General features: G+C 41.8%; 1 protein-coding gene across 1 annotated transcript in view; it reads left to right on the top strand.

Annotated features, from left to right (window-relative positions):
- The window catches only part of LOC136875659 (orexin receptor type 2), a 625044-nt gene extending 614723 nt beyond the window's left edge, over positions 1–10321 (top strand). The window contains exon 6 of the mRNA XM_067149207.2: positions 9253–10321. Coding sequence (XP_067005308.1) covers positions 9253–9458 — 206 coding nt within the window. The 3' untranslated portion in view covers positions 9459–10321. The remainder of the gene's footprint in view (positions 1–9252) is intronic.
- The last annotated feature ends 1292 nt before the right edge of the window (positions 10322–11613 follow it).

Here is an 11613-nt window from a genome sequence, read left to right on the forward strand (position 1 = left end):
CAACGTTCTACGGCAGCAAAGCATTTCTTGCATTCGGTACATTTTGAATAGAAGCATGCATCGTGTGGCTGTGCTGCAGGTTACAGTCATAAAAATATTAATCCTGGAGTGTAGAGTTGAGGGGAATAACCTTCTGCTTTACAGTATACCAGGTTAAAATGCTGAAAAGCCAGCATTGAACAAAGAGGGACACAGCAGTTACAGCTTCAGTCGACGAATGCAAAGTGGATCTCGACCCACAAGTGGCCTCGGCTGGTCCTACAGCTCTGCACTCCGACCGGCCAACCGAGTAGAGGCGTGGTTCTATGCCTCTGTATTCGGGAGATGGAGAGGGACTGAGAATGTTTTTCCGTGACTTTCCATTCTCCTGCACTAAGGCCACGACCGCCAACGCTCTCACATTCACCACACATCTCCTGGCCTGAGAGACGGCGCCACCGTGTAGGAATGAAAATATTTACTAGTAGTAGTAGTAGTTACAGCTTGTTCTTATGCTGAAATAAATACATATATACTCAAATATACAAAATTACACTATCGTTTGTAACTGATTTCTTCAGAAGTGAATTCATTTCCTAATTACAGTGTAACTTTTACTTTGATCATATTTGTCAATGGAGATGTTAAAACATCACTTGATATTTCTGCAGGAAGGATATTTTAGAAGGAGCTCTTATTTTCGAATGTATTACTCGAATCCAGTGGCTCTTCACCTGTCTAAAGGTCATCGCTCGCCAGTGATCACTAGACCCCAAAAAAGTGGGTTTCGGAACATAACTGTGGTATAAGGCGTCATGGAAGCTCTTTACGGGGTATTTGAGTAGCAAATATCGTCTACAACAACATTACGTTAGTTACGCCATTGAATGTGGATGCAAACTGCGACCGGGTGAGTTGACCGTGCGGTAACCTTGCATCCGGGAGATAGTGGGTTGGAGCCCCACTGTCAAGAGCCTGAAGATAGTTTTCCGTGGTTTCTCATTTTCACACCGGCAAATGCAGAGGCTGCACCTTAATTATGGCCACGGCCGCTTCCTTCCCACTCCTAAGCCTTTCCTATCCCATCGTCGCTATAAGACCTATCTGTGTCGGTGCGACGTAAAACAAATTGTAAGAAAGGAAACTGCGAGTTATAGGGTTGGTTGGTTGCTGTCCTAATTTTAATTCTCTTGATCTCCTTTATTACAGCGTACCATTACTGGGTGGCATTTTCTGGAATCTATGCACGGTAATAGCACAGACTTCAAACAATTACCGAGACATTTGGCCGTGTGATTTTGGTCACGTAGCCATGAGTTTGCATTCGAGAAGTGCTGGGTTCGAGCCTCACTATAGGCAGTCCCGTAGTTTCCCACTTTCACACCAGGAAAATGATAGGGCTGTACCTCAAGTAAATCCACGTTCTCTTACTTCTCAGTCCTATTCCATCGTCGTCGTAAGACCTGTCTGTGTCGGTGCGATGTAAAACAAATAGCAAAAAAATCACACATTTTCACTCTTAATGAATATCTGGACCACTTTAATGAGCCAATAACAAAAAACAAATAAATAAACCTTTTTTGGCATGAAAGCTGCAAAAAGCTGTTGAAACTTGAATATTATTGAAATATGCGTGGATATAACTATACTGAGAATAAAGATATATATACTTTTTATCTTATGTATTGAACGTATGAAATTTAGTGTGAAAAGGGACCAAACTGCGTCTTGCACACGTATGATACTACAATTCCTCTCGTACACAGGACAAAAGATTCCCTGCCTGCCAGCTTCTTACGTATGAGAGTGAAAATTATGTAACATAAGTTATTATATATGTGGTCAGTCTTGTCTATGACTATGTAACTTGTATTGATATGATGTAATGTCTGTGTGAGAAGTACAGATGCAACCAATTCATGGCTGTCTCTCAGAAAATGAATGTTTACCAGATATTATGTATTTATATGTAGTGTCAATAAATGAGCATTTATTTCTCTGTATATCTCCGTATTTATCTCTATATACAACATTTTACACGCAACAGAAAACTGAAACAAATGCTAACATTTAAACTAATTATTTTAACTAATTACTTCATACGATTTCTCTGTGTATTTTATAATATGGAATGTCTGTCTCGAAACTTCACAATAAATAATTGCTTTCATAGTGAAGGTTACACTCACAGTCTTAACAAAAGTCTTTTAGCGCAAGCTCTCTAATACAGTTGCTTAACTTTCCACTAATGTTGTCATGGTATCATAATATAGGCTAACAGCGAACATAAGCGAACGTTAAATTATAAGAATATTTAACAGAAATCATTTGTAAACATGTAAAATTTATGTGAGTACTTTGACCATTGTGAAGACTCTCTTCAGTGTGCTTATTTCCTCATATATATATTATGTTGGAGTTGCATCTTCGTTCATAACAGAAACACCAATTACTCTACACCATTCTTAAAAAACGTGTGCTCCTTTTCTTACTGCTGGAGAATCTTTATAGTGAAAAATGCGATTCAGTTCTCCTGGCCTTGGCAAACATTTGTTCTGGAATATCGTTTACTTCATGAAAACTAAAGAACCTAGTTGCCATATAACGTTGCATAGAACCGTGCTTCATTTTAAATGCAAAACGAAAAATTTACTCAATATATTTCTTCTACTTTCAATACAACTTTATATTGTTCATATTTTAAAGTACTACTTGATGCAACATGCAACACGTACGCAAAGAAATTTAGTGGATTCATTCTATATTCCGAACTCGGCTGCGTCTCGTTCTGGAAACACGGCATTCGTCCGCTTAATTTTTGCTCTTCATACTTGATACATAAATAACTAAATCGGAGTCAAATAAAACTAAATTACATAAAAATTAGTTACTGTAAAGTAAAAAAATATGAATCTTGATGATGATGATGCATTATTCTGAAGGAAAAAAAAACAAATATGCAACAATCTCCACCAGTAAGTGTTAGTATACTTTGTTACCGATTTGGAATCATTCCATTCGGTACTACGGGCGTCGGTAATGAAAGTTTGCCTGCTAAAATATTGGCGTAGGCCTCTCATTTAATAATTCTCATTGATGTCATGAAATAATGATGGTCTCGCAAAATGTTTCATACGATTTCGAAACCATTTTAGGCCGTAGTCCGAAGGCTGGTTGGCGCCTCAACATTTCCACAATATGGGATCGTGACAGCTGAGTAACATTATCAGTAGCTTATCATGATTTGAAATCTGGTCAATACATGTGGAATTTTTGTTTCCATAGTTATAATACGATGTAATAGGATGTAAAGAGTGATCTTGTTTTCCTATCATATTACATATCAGTGCGCCAAGTTCTTTGAGAACTAACTGAGCACAGGGACAAGCGATATCTTCACAACATTCATCAAAAGGACTGGCTGCGTAAGGAATGCTCTTACTAACGATTGAAATCTTGAAAACATTTCTAAGCAGACAAAGCCCCCATACAATAAAAAACGTAAAATTAAGCAATTTTCTCAATTGTGACGATTGGATAGCTCTATCATAATAAAAACCAAATTTTGAAAATCATTTCCGGGCTAAATGCTGTTTCAGAAAACAGACTAAGATCGCTTGTTTCTATACTTGTTTTCTTTTTTCATTCAAATCCTATCAAAATTTATTTACCTAATTCTTTCTGTAATGCGTTCCTTGGTTCAATACCCTTAGGCATTTTTTTAAACATTGTCACACCTAGTTGAGTTATAAGGGCTTAAGTGAAGCTCTGCATTGACACACATTAGCTCTCGCATTGGTGCTTAAGTGAAACAATGCACTGACTCACATTAGCGCTCGTAGCGGTGCTTAAGTGAAACAATGCACTGACTCGCATTAGCGCTCGTAGCGGTGCTTAAGTGAAACAATGCACTGACTCGCATTAGCGCTCGTAGCGGTGCTTAAGTGAAATAATGCACTGACTCGCATTAGCGCTCGTAGCAGTGCTTAAGTGAAACAATGCACTGACTCGCATTAGCGCTCGTAGCAGTGCTTAAGTGAAACAATGCACTGACTCGCATTAGCGCTCGTAGCGGTGCTTAAGTGAAACAGTGCACTGACTCGCATTAGCGCTCGCATTGGTGCTTAAGTGAAACAATGCACTGACTCGCATTAGCGCTCGTAGCAGTGCTTAAGTGAAACAATGCACTGACTCGCATTAGCGCTCGTAGCGGTGCTTAAGTGAAACAATGCACTGACTCGCATTAGCGCTCGTAGCGGTGCTTAAGTGAAACAATGCACTGACTCACATTAGCGCTCGTAGCGGTGCTTAAGTGAAACAATGCACTGACTCACATTAGCGCTCGTAGCGGTGCTTAAGTGAAACAATGCACTGACTCACATTAGCGCTCGTAGCGGTGCTTAAGTGAAACAGTGCACTGGCTCGCATTAGCGCTCGTAGCGGTGCTTAAGTGAAACAATGCACTGACTCGCATTAGCGCTCGTAGCAGTGCTTAAGTGAAACAATGCACTGACTCGCATTAGCGCTCGTAGCAGTGCTTAAGTGAAACAATGCATTGACTCGCATTAGCGCTCGTAGCGGTGCTTAAGTGAAACAGTGCACTGGCTCGCATTAGCGCTCGTAGCGGTGCTTAAGTGAAACAATGCACTGACTCACATTAGCGCTCGTAGCGGTGCTTAAGTGAAACAGTGCACTGACTCGCATTAGCGCTCGTAGCGGTGCTTAAGTGAAACAATGCACTGACTCGCATTAGCGCTCGTAGCAGTGCTTAAGTGAAACAGTGCACTGGCTCGCATTAGCGCTCGTAGCGGTGCTTAAGTGAAACAGTGCACTGGCTCGCATTAGCGCTCGTAGCGGTGCTTAAGTGAAACAATGCACTGACTCACATTAGCGCTCGTAGCGGTGCTTAAGTGAAACAGTGCATTGACTCGCATTAGCGCTCGTAGCAGTGCTTAAGTGAAACAGTGCACTGGCTCGCATTAGCGCTCGTAGCGGTGCTTAAGTGAAACAATGCACTGACTCGCATTAGCGCTCGTAGCGGTGCTTAAGTGAAACAATGCATTGACTCACATTAGCGCTCGTAGTGGTAGAAAAAGGCAAACTGCTAATCGAATCGAGTGGATATGGTTGAGTTTTCAATGAACATCAGTCTACCGCGTATCGTCATCATCTCTTGGATGTCTCCAACGTTGAGTTGCTTCCTGAAGGGCTAGAACAGTGGATAACTTCTTATTTTATATTTTAAATTTATTTTTATTTGTTTGTAATATCCGAAGTAACCTTTTTTTCAATTTCGAACTAGTTAATTTTTAACTCTTAGGTTATTCAGTCTGTTGAAACTAATTTTGAGTAATAAATTCATAAATTACCTGAGAAACAAAAGCTTATGGTACAAGTATTATACTTGAAAAAGAAACAACTGAATTAAGTTAAATTAAATTTATTAATCAAAATTAGTGTCGGCAGACTAAAGAATCTAACACTTAAACACTCTTCTTAAAGAATCACTTTTGTGTTGTGAAAACCAACGACCAAGCAGAGAAACGGGGGGGGGGAGTCGGTAGATACAGCTCTGCACTCTGACCGGCCAGCCGAGCAGAGGAGGGGTGGCCATGCCTCTACCGTGGCCCTACGCCTCTGAATTCGGGAGACGGCACAGGGCTGGACCTCACGGCTGGCCCCAACTGTCGGCTGTCCTGAGAATGGTTTTCCGTGGTTTTCCATTCCCTGTACTAAGGTGAATGCCGGGACAGTTCCTAGTGTAGGCCACAGCCACCAATCCCCTCCCTTTCTCCAAGCATCTACTTCCCCGTAACAAATCTCCCGGCCTGAGAGATGGCGTCTCCGTCTAAGAGGCCCGCCTCCCCCTTCAGGGGAGGAATGAAAACATTTTAACTACTAGTAGTAGAGAGGGGTCTAACTTCTTTTATCTACCCGCACAGGTGTTCGAGTATCCGTGCAACTTACACAGATAATATAACAAGTAAATTATCTTGCCAATACTGACTGAGATTCATATAATTACTCACAAATCACATCCTTGAAAACTGAATAGAAAAGTGGTGGTGAGACACTAGAAGCCATCACACATGTAATTCATAGTTATTAGCAATTCTTTCCAACACTTTGTTATGTTGGGCAACTGCAATATAATATTTTGCTGAAATATATCTTAACTTGAGTCCTCAAATTAAAAAGACCTAACTATATTGGACAGTATTTTTGACTTCCTTCTGTTTAACTTGGCTTTTTACAGGGTGGGATAAGATACAAGACATAACTCTTGCAATCCATGTGTATTTACAATCAATCAGTCAATCAATGATCTGCGTTTAGGGCAGTAGCCCGGGTTACAGATTCCGTATCTCTTGTTTACCTAATCTTTCCGTAAATAATTGCAAAGAAATTGGAAATGTATCCAACACCTTCCTTGATAAATTATTCCAATACCTAACTCCTCTTCCTATAAAAGAATATTTGCCCTAATCTGACCTCTTGAATTTCATCTTTATCTTCATATTGTGATCATTCTTACCTTTAGTAACACCACTCAAATGTATTCGTCTACGAATGTCATTCCTCGTCATCTTTCCACTGACAGCTCGGAACATACCACTTAGAAGATCAGCTCGTCTCCTTTCTCCCAAGTCTTCCCAGCCTAAACTTTACAACATGTTTGTAACACTACCTTTTTGTCGGAATTCGCCCAGAACAAATCAAGCTGTTTTTCTAAGGATTTTTTCCAAGTTCTCGAATCAAGTGATTCCGGTGAGGGTCCCATACACCGGAACCATACTCTAGTTGGTAGTGATGTGCGCGAGTGATGTCTGGAATCGCGGTACTCGACTCTTTCGAGTCCAGGCTCGGGCTCCTTTCGCTTGCGAAGACTCGATGACAGCATGACGTCACACGTTCGTTCTCTCGCCCGCTGTTGGATGGCTGGAGCATATGTTCAAGTGGTCGCCGAGGTTTTGTTGGATTGCGATAGACCGGTACGATATAAATATTCTTAATGAGTGAGCAAAATAAATAATCTGAATTTGATGATGACTTACGAAAGATAATACTACAACTACATACGCATAATAAAGTATGAAAATATCCGTTCACGTCGTCACTCACCCACTCCACTGAATATGCCCTATATTCTAATAATGATAGCATAGTTATCTGGACTTCTGAGCCCAACTTGGCAGGTTCGATACTGGTTTAGTCCGATGGTATTTGAAGGTGCTCAGATACGTCAGCCTTGAGTAGGTAGAATTGCTGGCACATGAAAGAAGTCCTGGGTGACTAAATTCCGGCACCTCGGCATCTCCGAAAACCATAAAAATGTACGTAGTTGGACGTAAAACTCATAACATTATTATTATTTAAAATCACTGTCACGGTGTCCTGCTCCATGGCTAAATGGTTAGAGTGTTGGCCTTTGGTCACAGGGGGTCCCGGGTTCGATTCCCGGCAAAATCGGAAATTTTAACCATCATTGGTTAATTTCCCTGGCACGGGGGCAGGGTGTATGTGTAGCTTCATCATCATTTCATCCTCATCACGACGCGCAGGTCGCCTACGGGAGTCATATCAAAAGACCTGCACCTGGCGAACCAAACTCGTCCTGGGATCTCCCGGCACTAAAAGCCATACGCCATTTCATTTTTTTCACTGTCTACAATCGTCCGAGGGGACAGGTGAATAGTTTATACTTACATCATACTTTCGGGAGATATAATGTAGGGTATTAAGATTAGGCGTCCGGAATGTGATGTACCGGTATGTACATGAAGCAAATCATCAGACAGAACGTCATTCTGTTCTAGCTAAACAATGAACGCAATGAACAAAATACACCCTCCGTTTTGACGTGTATCATTGCAACACATGACTGTGGAAAGGAACAAAACCGAGTATAGTCTTTAGAAGTTGAGCGAAGGTCGAAGAATAGCGGCGGGATGTAAGCAATACTTTTTTTTGTTTTTTGCTATTTGCTTTACGTCGCAATGTATGTTTCTGAACGCCCTACACATGTATCTTTGCAATAAATTCTCTGGCAGTAATAATGTCATTATTTCGCACAATATTATTACACGTTTTCCTACAAGGACGTCGCGGGAATAATATTTCATAGCTATCAACAAATCCCTGGTGGCTACTTCCAGGCTGCACAGTAGCCTAATAAAAGTAATAATAATAACAACAAGAGCCTCCGTGGCTCAGACGGCAGCACGTCGGCCTCTTGCCGCTGGATACCGTGGTTCAAATCCCGGGCACTCCATGTGAGATTTGTGCTGGACAAAGCGGAGGCGGGACAGGTTTTTCTCCGGGTACTCCGGTTTCCCTGTCATCTTTCATTCCAGAAACACTCTCCATTCTCATTTCATAGCATCTATCATTCATTAATAAATCACTTTGGGAGTGGCGACCCCATCGTACTAACAGCCTATATCTGCTTCATTCATTACATCCCTGACCCAGTCAATGACTGGAAAACAGGTTGTAGGTTTTCATTTTCAATAATAACAACAATAATAGAACGCTGCCGTTATCGACATTAGAAAAGGTCCCCACCACAGTGTGGAAATTGTCCCCATCCTACGCTCATCTTCGGCCCTACGTGTCTATCTTTCAAGTGACGGTTTGTTAGTAAGTCATAAATATTTTTCCTATGATGATAATTATCGTAGCAATCAAATTATTGACGACCGATGACTCAATAAAACCAATCATCAGCAGCAAACATATTGCAATCCACATCACAAAATTATTCTGTGGGTGATCCTGAATGCCGTGCAATCCAGTACAATAGATTATAGTTCTAAGACATGTCCACAGATAGCGAAACTAGTATGCTTGGACTCGAGTCTGGAGTCGAGTATACCGATTCTAAGAGCACATTACTCGATTCTACTCGATTCCGTCGCTAGTCCATCACTACTAGTTGGAGTCTTACCAGAGACTTATATCCCTTAACACTTTGATATGTTGGTCAACTGCAATACAATATTTTGCTGAAATATATCTCCTTTTAGCCCTTAAATTTCAAAAAAAGAAATATCTAAATATATTGCCCCGTATTCTTGACTTTCTTCTCTTTAGCTTGACTGTTTATATGATGGGATAAGGTATACTATAACAGTTAAACATTCTACTGTATGTAATTCAATATACTACTTCATTTACCACTCGTATAACTATTATAAGCAAAACTGACTTTCAAATGTGATCAAAACTGTTAATTTTTTACGTTAAGCTCATGTATGTTTATTTTCTATGCAGGTAAATTTCGGAAGGAGTTTCGACGAACATTTGGTTCCTGGTGTTGCCGCGAGAAGCGCTACCCCCGCGGCCGTCGCGACACTGCGGCTCATAGTAGTACTTTCATTTGCCGCTTCACAACAGGTGGCAGCACATTCACCGCTCGCACAGAAATAGTCCCCTTGAGCGGTCTAACCTCCAACTGTCACATCTCCGACGTTGACTGACGGATAAGTCGCACCCCGTCACGCTGGGCTACGTCAGAGACTATCGTCGAGTAATTTCTAGCTTCTATCAACAGTGTGGAAAGCGGAACATGCCAGTACAGAGTGTGAACATGAATGTACCAATAAAATAAAATTCTACATTCGGTGTCTATGAATTATGGTGAATGTACATTAAATAAAATACATATCTTATTATATTTTGTACAAATAGAATTATAAAATGCATTACTAAGACATGTAGGTAAAGAAAAAGTAAACTCATGTCCGAGCTGGTGCAGCTCTTTTTAGGCACATCCCCAATGGAGGTGAGCTTGAAGTACTATTTCAACCACATACCAGCCCTCCAGCCATTCTTAAGTTTCTGGCAGTACCGGGAATCGAACCCGGGCCTCCGAGGACGGCAGCTAATAACGCTAACCGTTACGCTACGGAGGCAGACAGACCTACAGGTAAACATATATTTAATCGTTACAAAACATTTTACAGTTATTAAACGTTGTTTAATATGGTGGAGCATCTGTGAATCGCACTTCGCTAATCTGGATTCGTCCACAAATAAATTCGATTCCTAAATATTAATTATCCAACTAATCGAAATGTCTTGAAACCTGCAATGTCTTGAATGGAAAACGAAGGAAAGTTAGTACTCCATAGCTCGAATAACTTGAATTAGAAGAATCACTTTCCTGATTGCCATGAACACACCTCAAGACATTTTCAAATAAAATTGTGTAGCAACTATTTTATTATTAATATTCAAGTTCCATAAAATACAAAGTCATGTCTCACCGAGCTCGATAGCTGCAGTCGCTTAAGTGCGGCCAGTATCCAGTAATCGGGAGATCGTGGGTTCGAGCCCCACTGTCGGCAGCCCTGAAAATGGTTTTCCGTGGTTTCCCATTTTCACACCAGGCAAATGCTGGGGCTGTACCTTAATAAAGGCCACGGCCCCTTCCTTCCCATTCCTAGGCCTTTCCTATCCCATCGTCCCCATAAGACATATCTGTGTCGGTGCGTCGTAAAGCAAATAGCAAAGTCATGTCTTAAAGAAGAAGAGCTTCACCCAGTTGTTTACCAGGTGGTAGTGTCGCGAGAATGGATGTGACATTCCCACGCATTACAGCTACGCTGATGCGTGGAATAAGAAAAGCAGGTGATAGCATATCGCCGGAAATCCGAGCAATCCGTTGGCCAAACTGGGTATATATATATATACAGAACACACTATTTCATTTAATTGTTTTGTTGCTATTTGCTTTACGTCGCACCAACGCAGATAGGTCTCATGGCGACGATGGGACAAGAAAGGTCTCTGAATGGGAAGGAAGCGGCCGTGGCCTTAATAAAGGTACAGCCCCAGCATTTGCCTGGTGTGAAAATGGTATACCATGGAAAACCACCTTCAGGGCTGCCGACAGTGGGATTCAAACCCACTGTCTCCCGGATGCGAGCTCACACCTGCGCGCTCCTAACCGCACGGCCAACTCGCCAGGTATTCCATTCATTAGCTTCATAAAATTCTGTCAACGCCTTTAGTGTGATATTTTAATGTTTCGAAATGTATTACACCACGTTTTTTCTTTCTTTCTTTCTTTCTTTCTTTCTTTCTTTCTTTCTTAATCTGCTTACCCTCCAGGGTTGGTTTTTCCCTCGGACTCAGGGAGGGAATTCACCTCTACCGCCTCAAGGGCAGTGTCCTGAAGCGTGAGACATTCGGTCGGGCGATACAACTGGGGAGGAGGACCAGTACCTCGCCCAGGCAGCCTCACCTGCTATGCTGAACAGCGGCCTTGGTGGGGGATGGGAAGATTGGAAGGGATAGACAAGAAAGAGGGAAGGAAGCGGCCGTGGCCTTAAGTTAAGTACCATCCCGGCATTTGCCTGGAGGAGAAGTGGGAAACCACGGAGAACCACTTCTAGGATGGCTGAGGTGGGAATCGAACCCACCTCTACTCAGTTGACCTCCCGACGCTGAGTGGACTCCGTTCCAGCCCTCGTACCACTTTTCAAATTTCGTGGCAGAACCGGGAGTCGAACCCGGATCTCCGGGAGTGGCAGCTAAACACACTAACCACTACACCACAGAGGCGGACGTTTCTTTATTTATATATTATAAACATTTAAGAAGCTGCCTGGTAAATATGGTAAAGCCGTA

This window comes from Anabrus simplex, chromosome 6, assembly GCF_040414725.1.
Source record: "Anabrus simplex isolate iqAnaSimp1 chromosome 6, ASM4041472v1, whole genome shotgun sequence".
In the NCBI taxonomy this organism is placed as follows: Eukaryota; Metazoa; Arthropoda; class Insecta; order Orthoptera; family Tettigoniidae; genus Anabrus; species Anabrus simplex.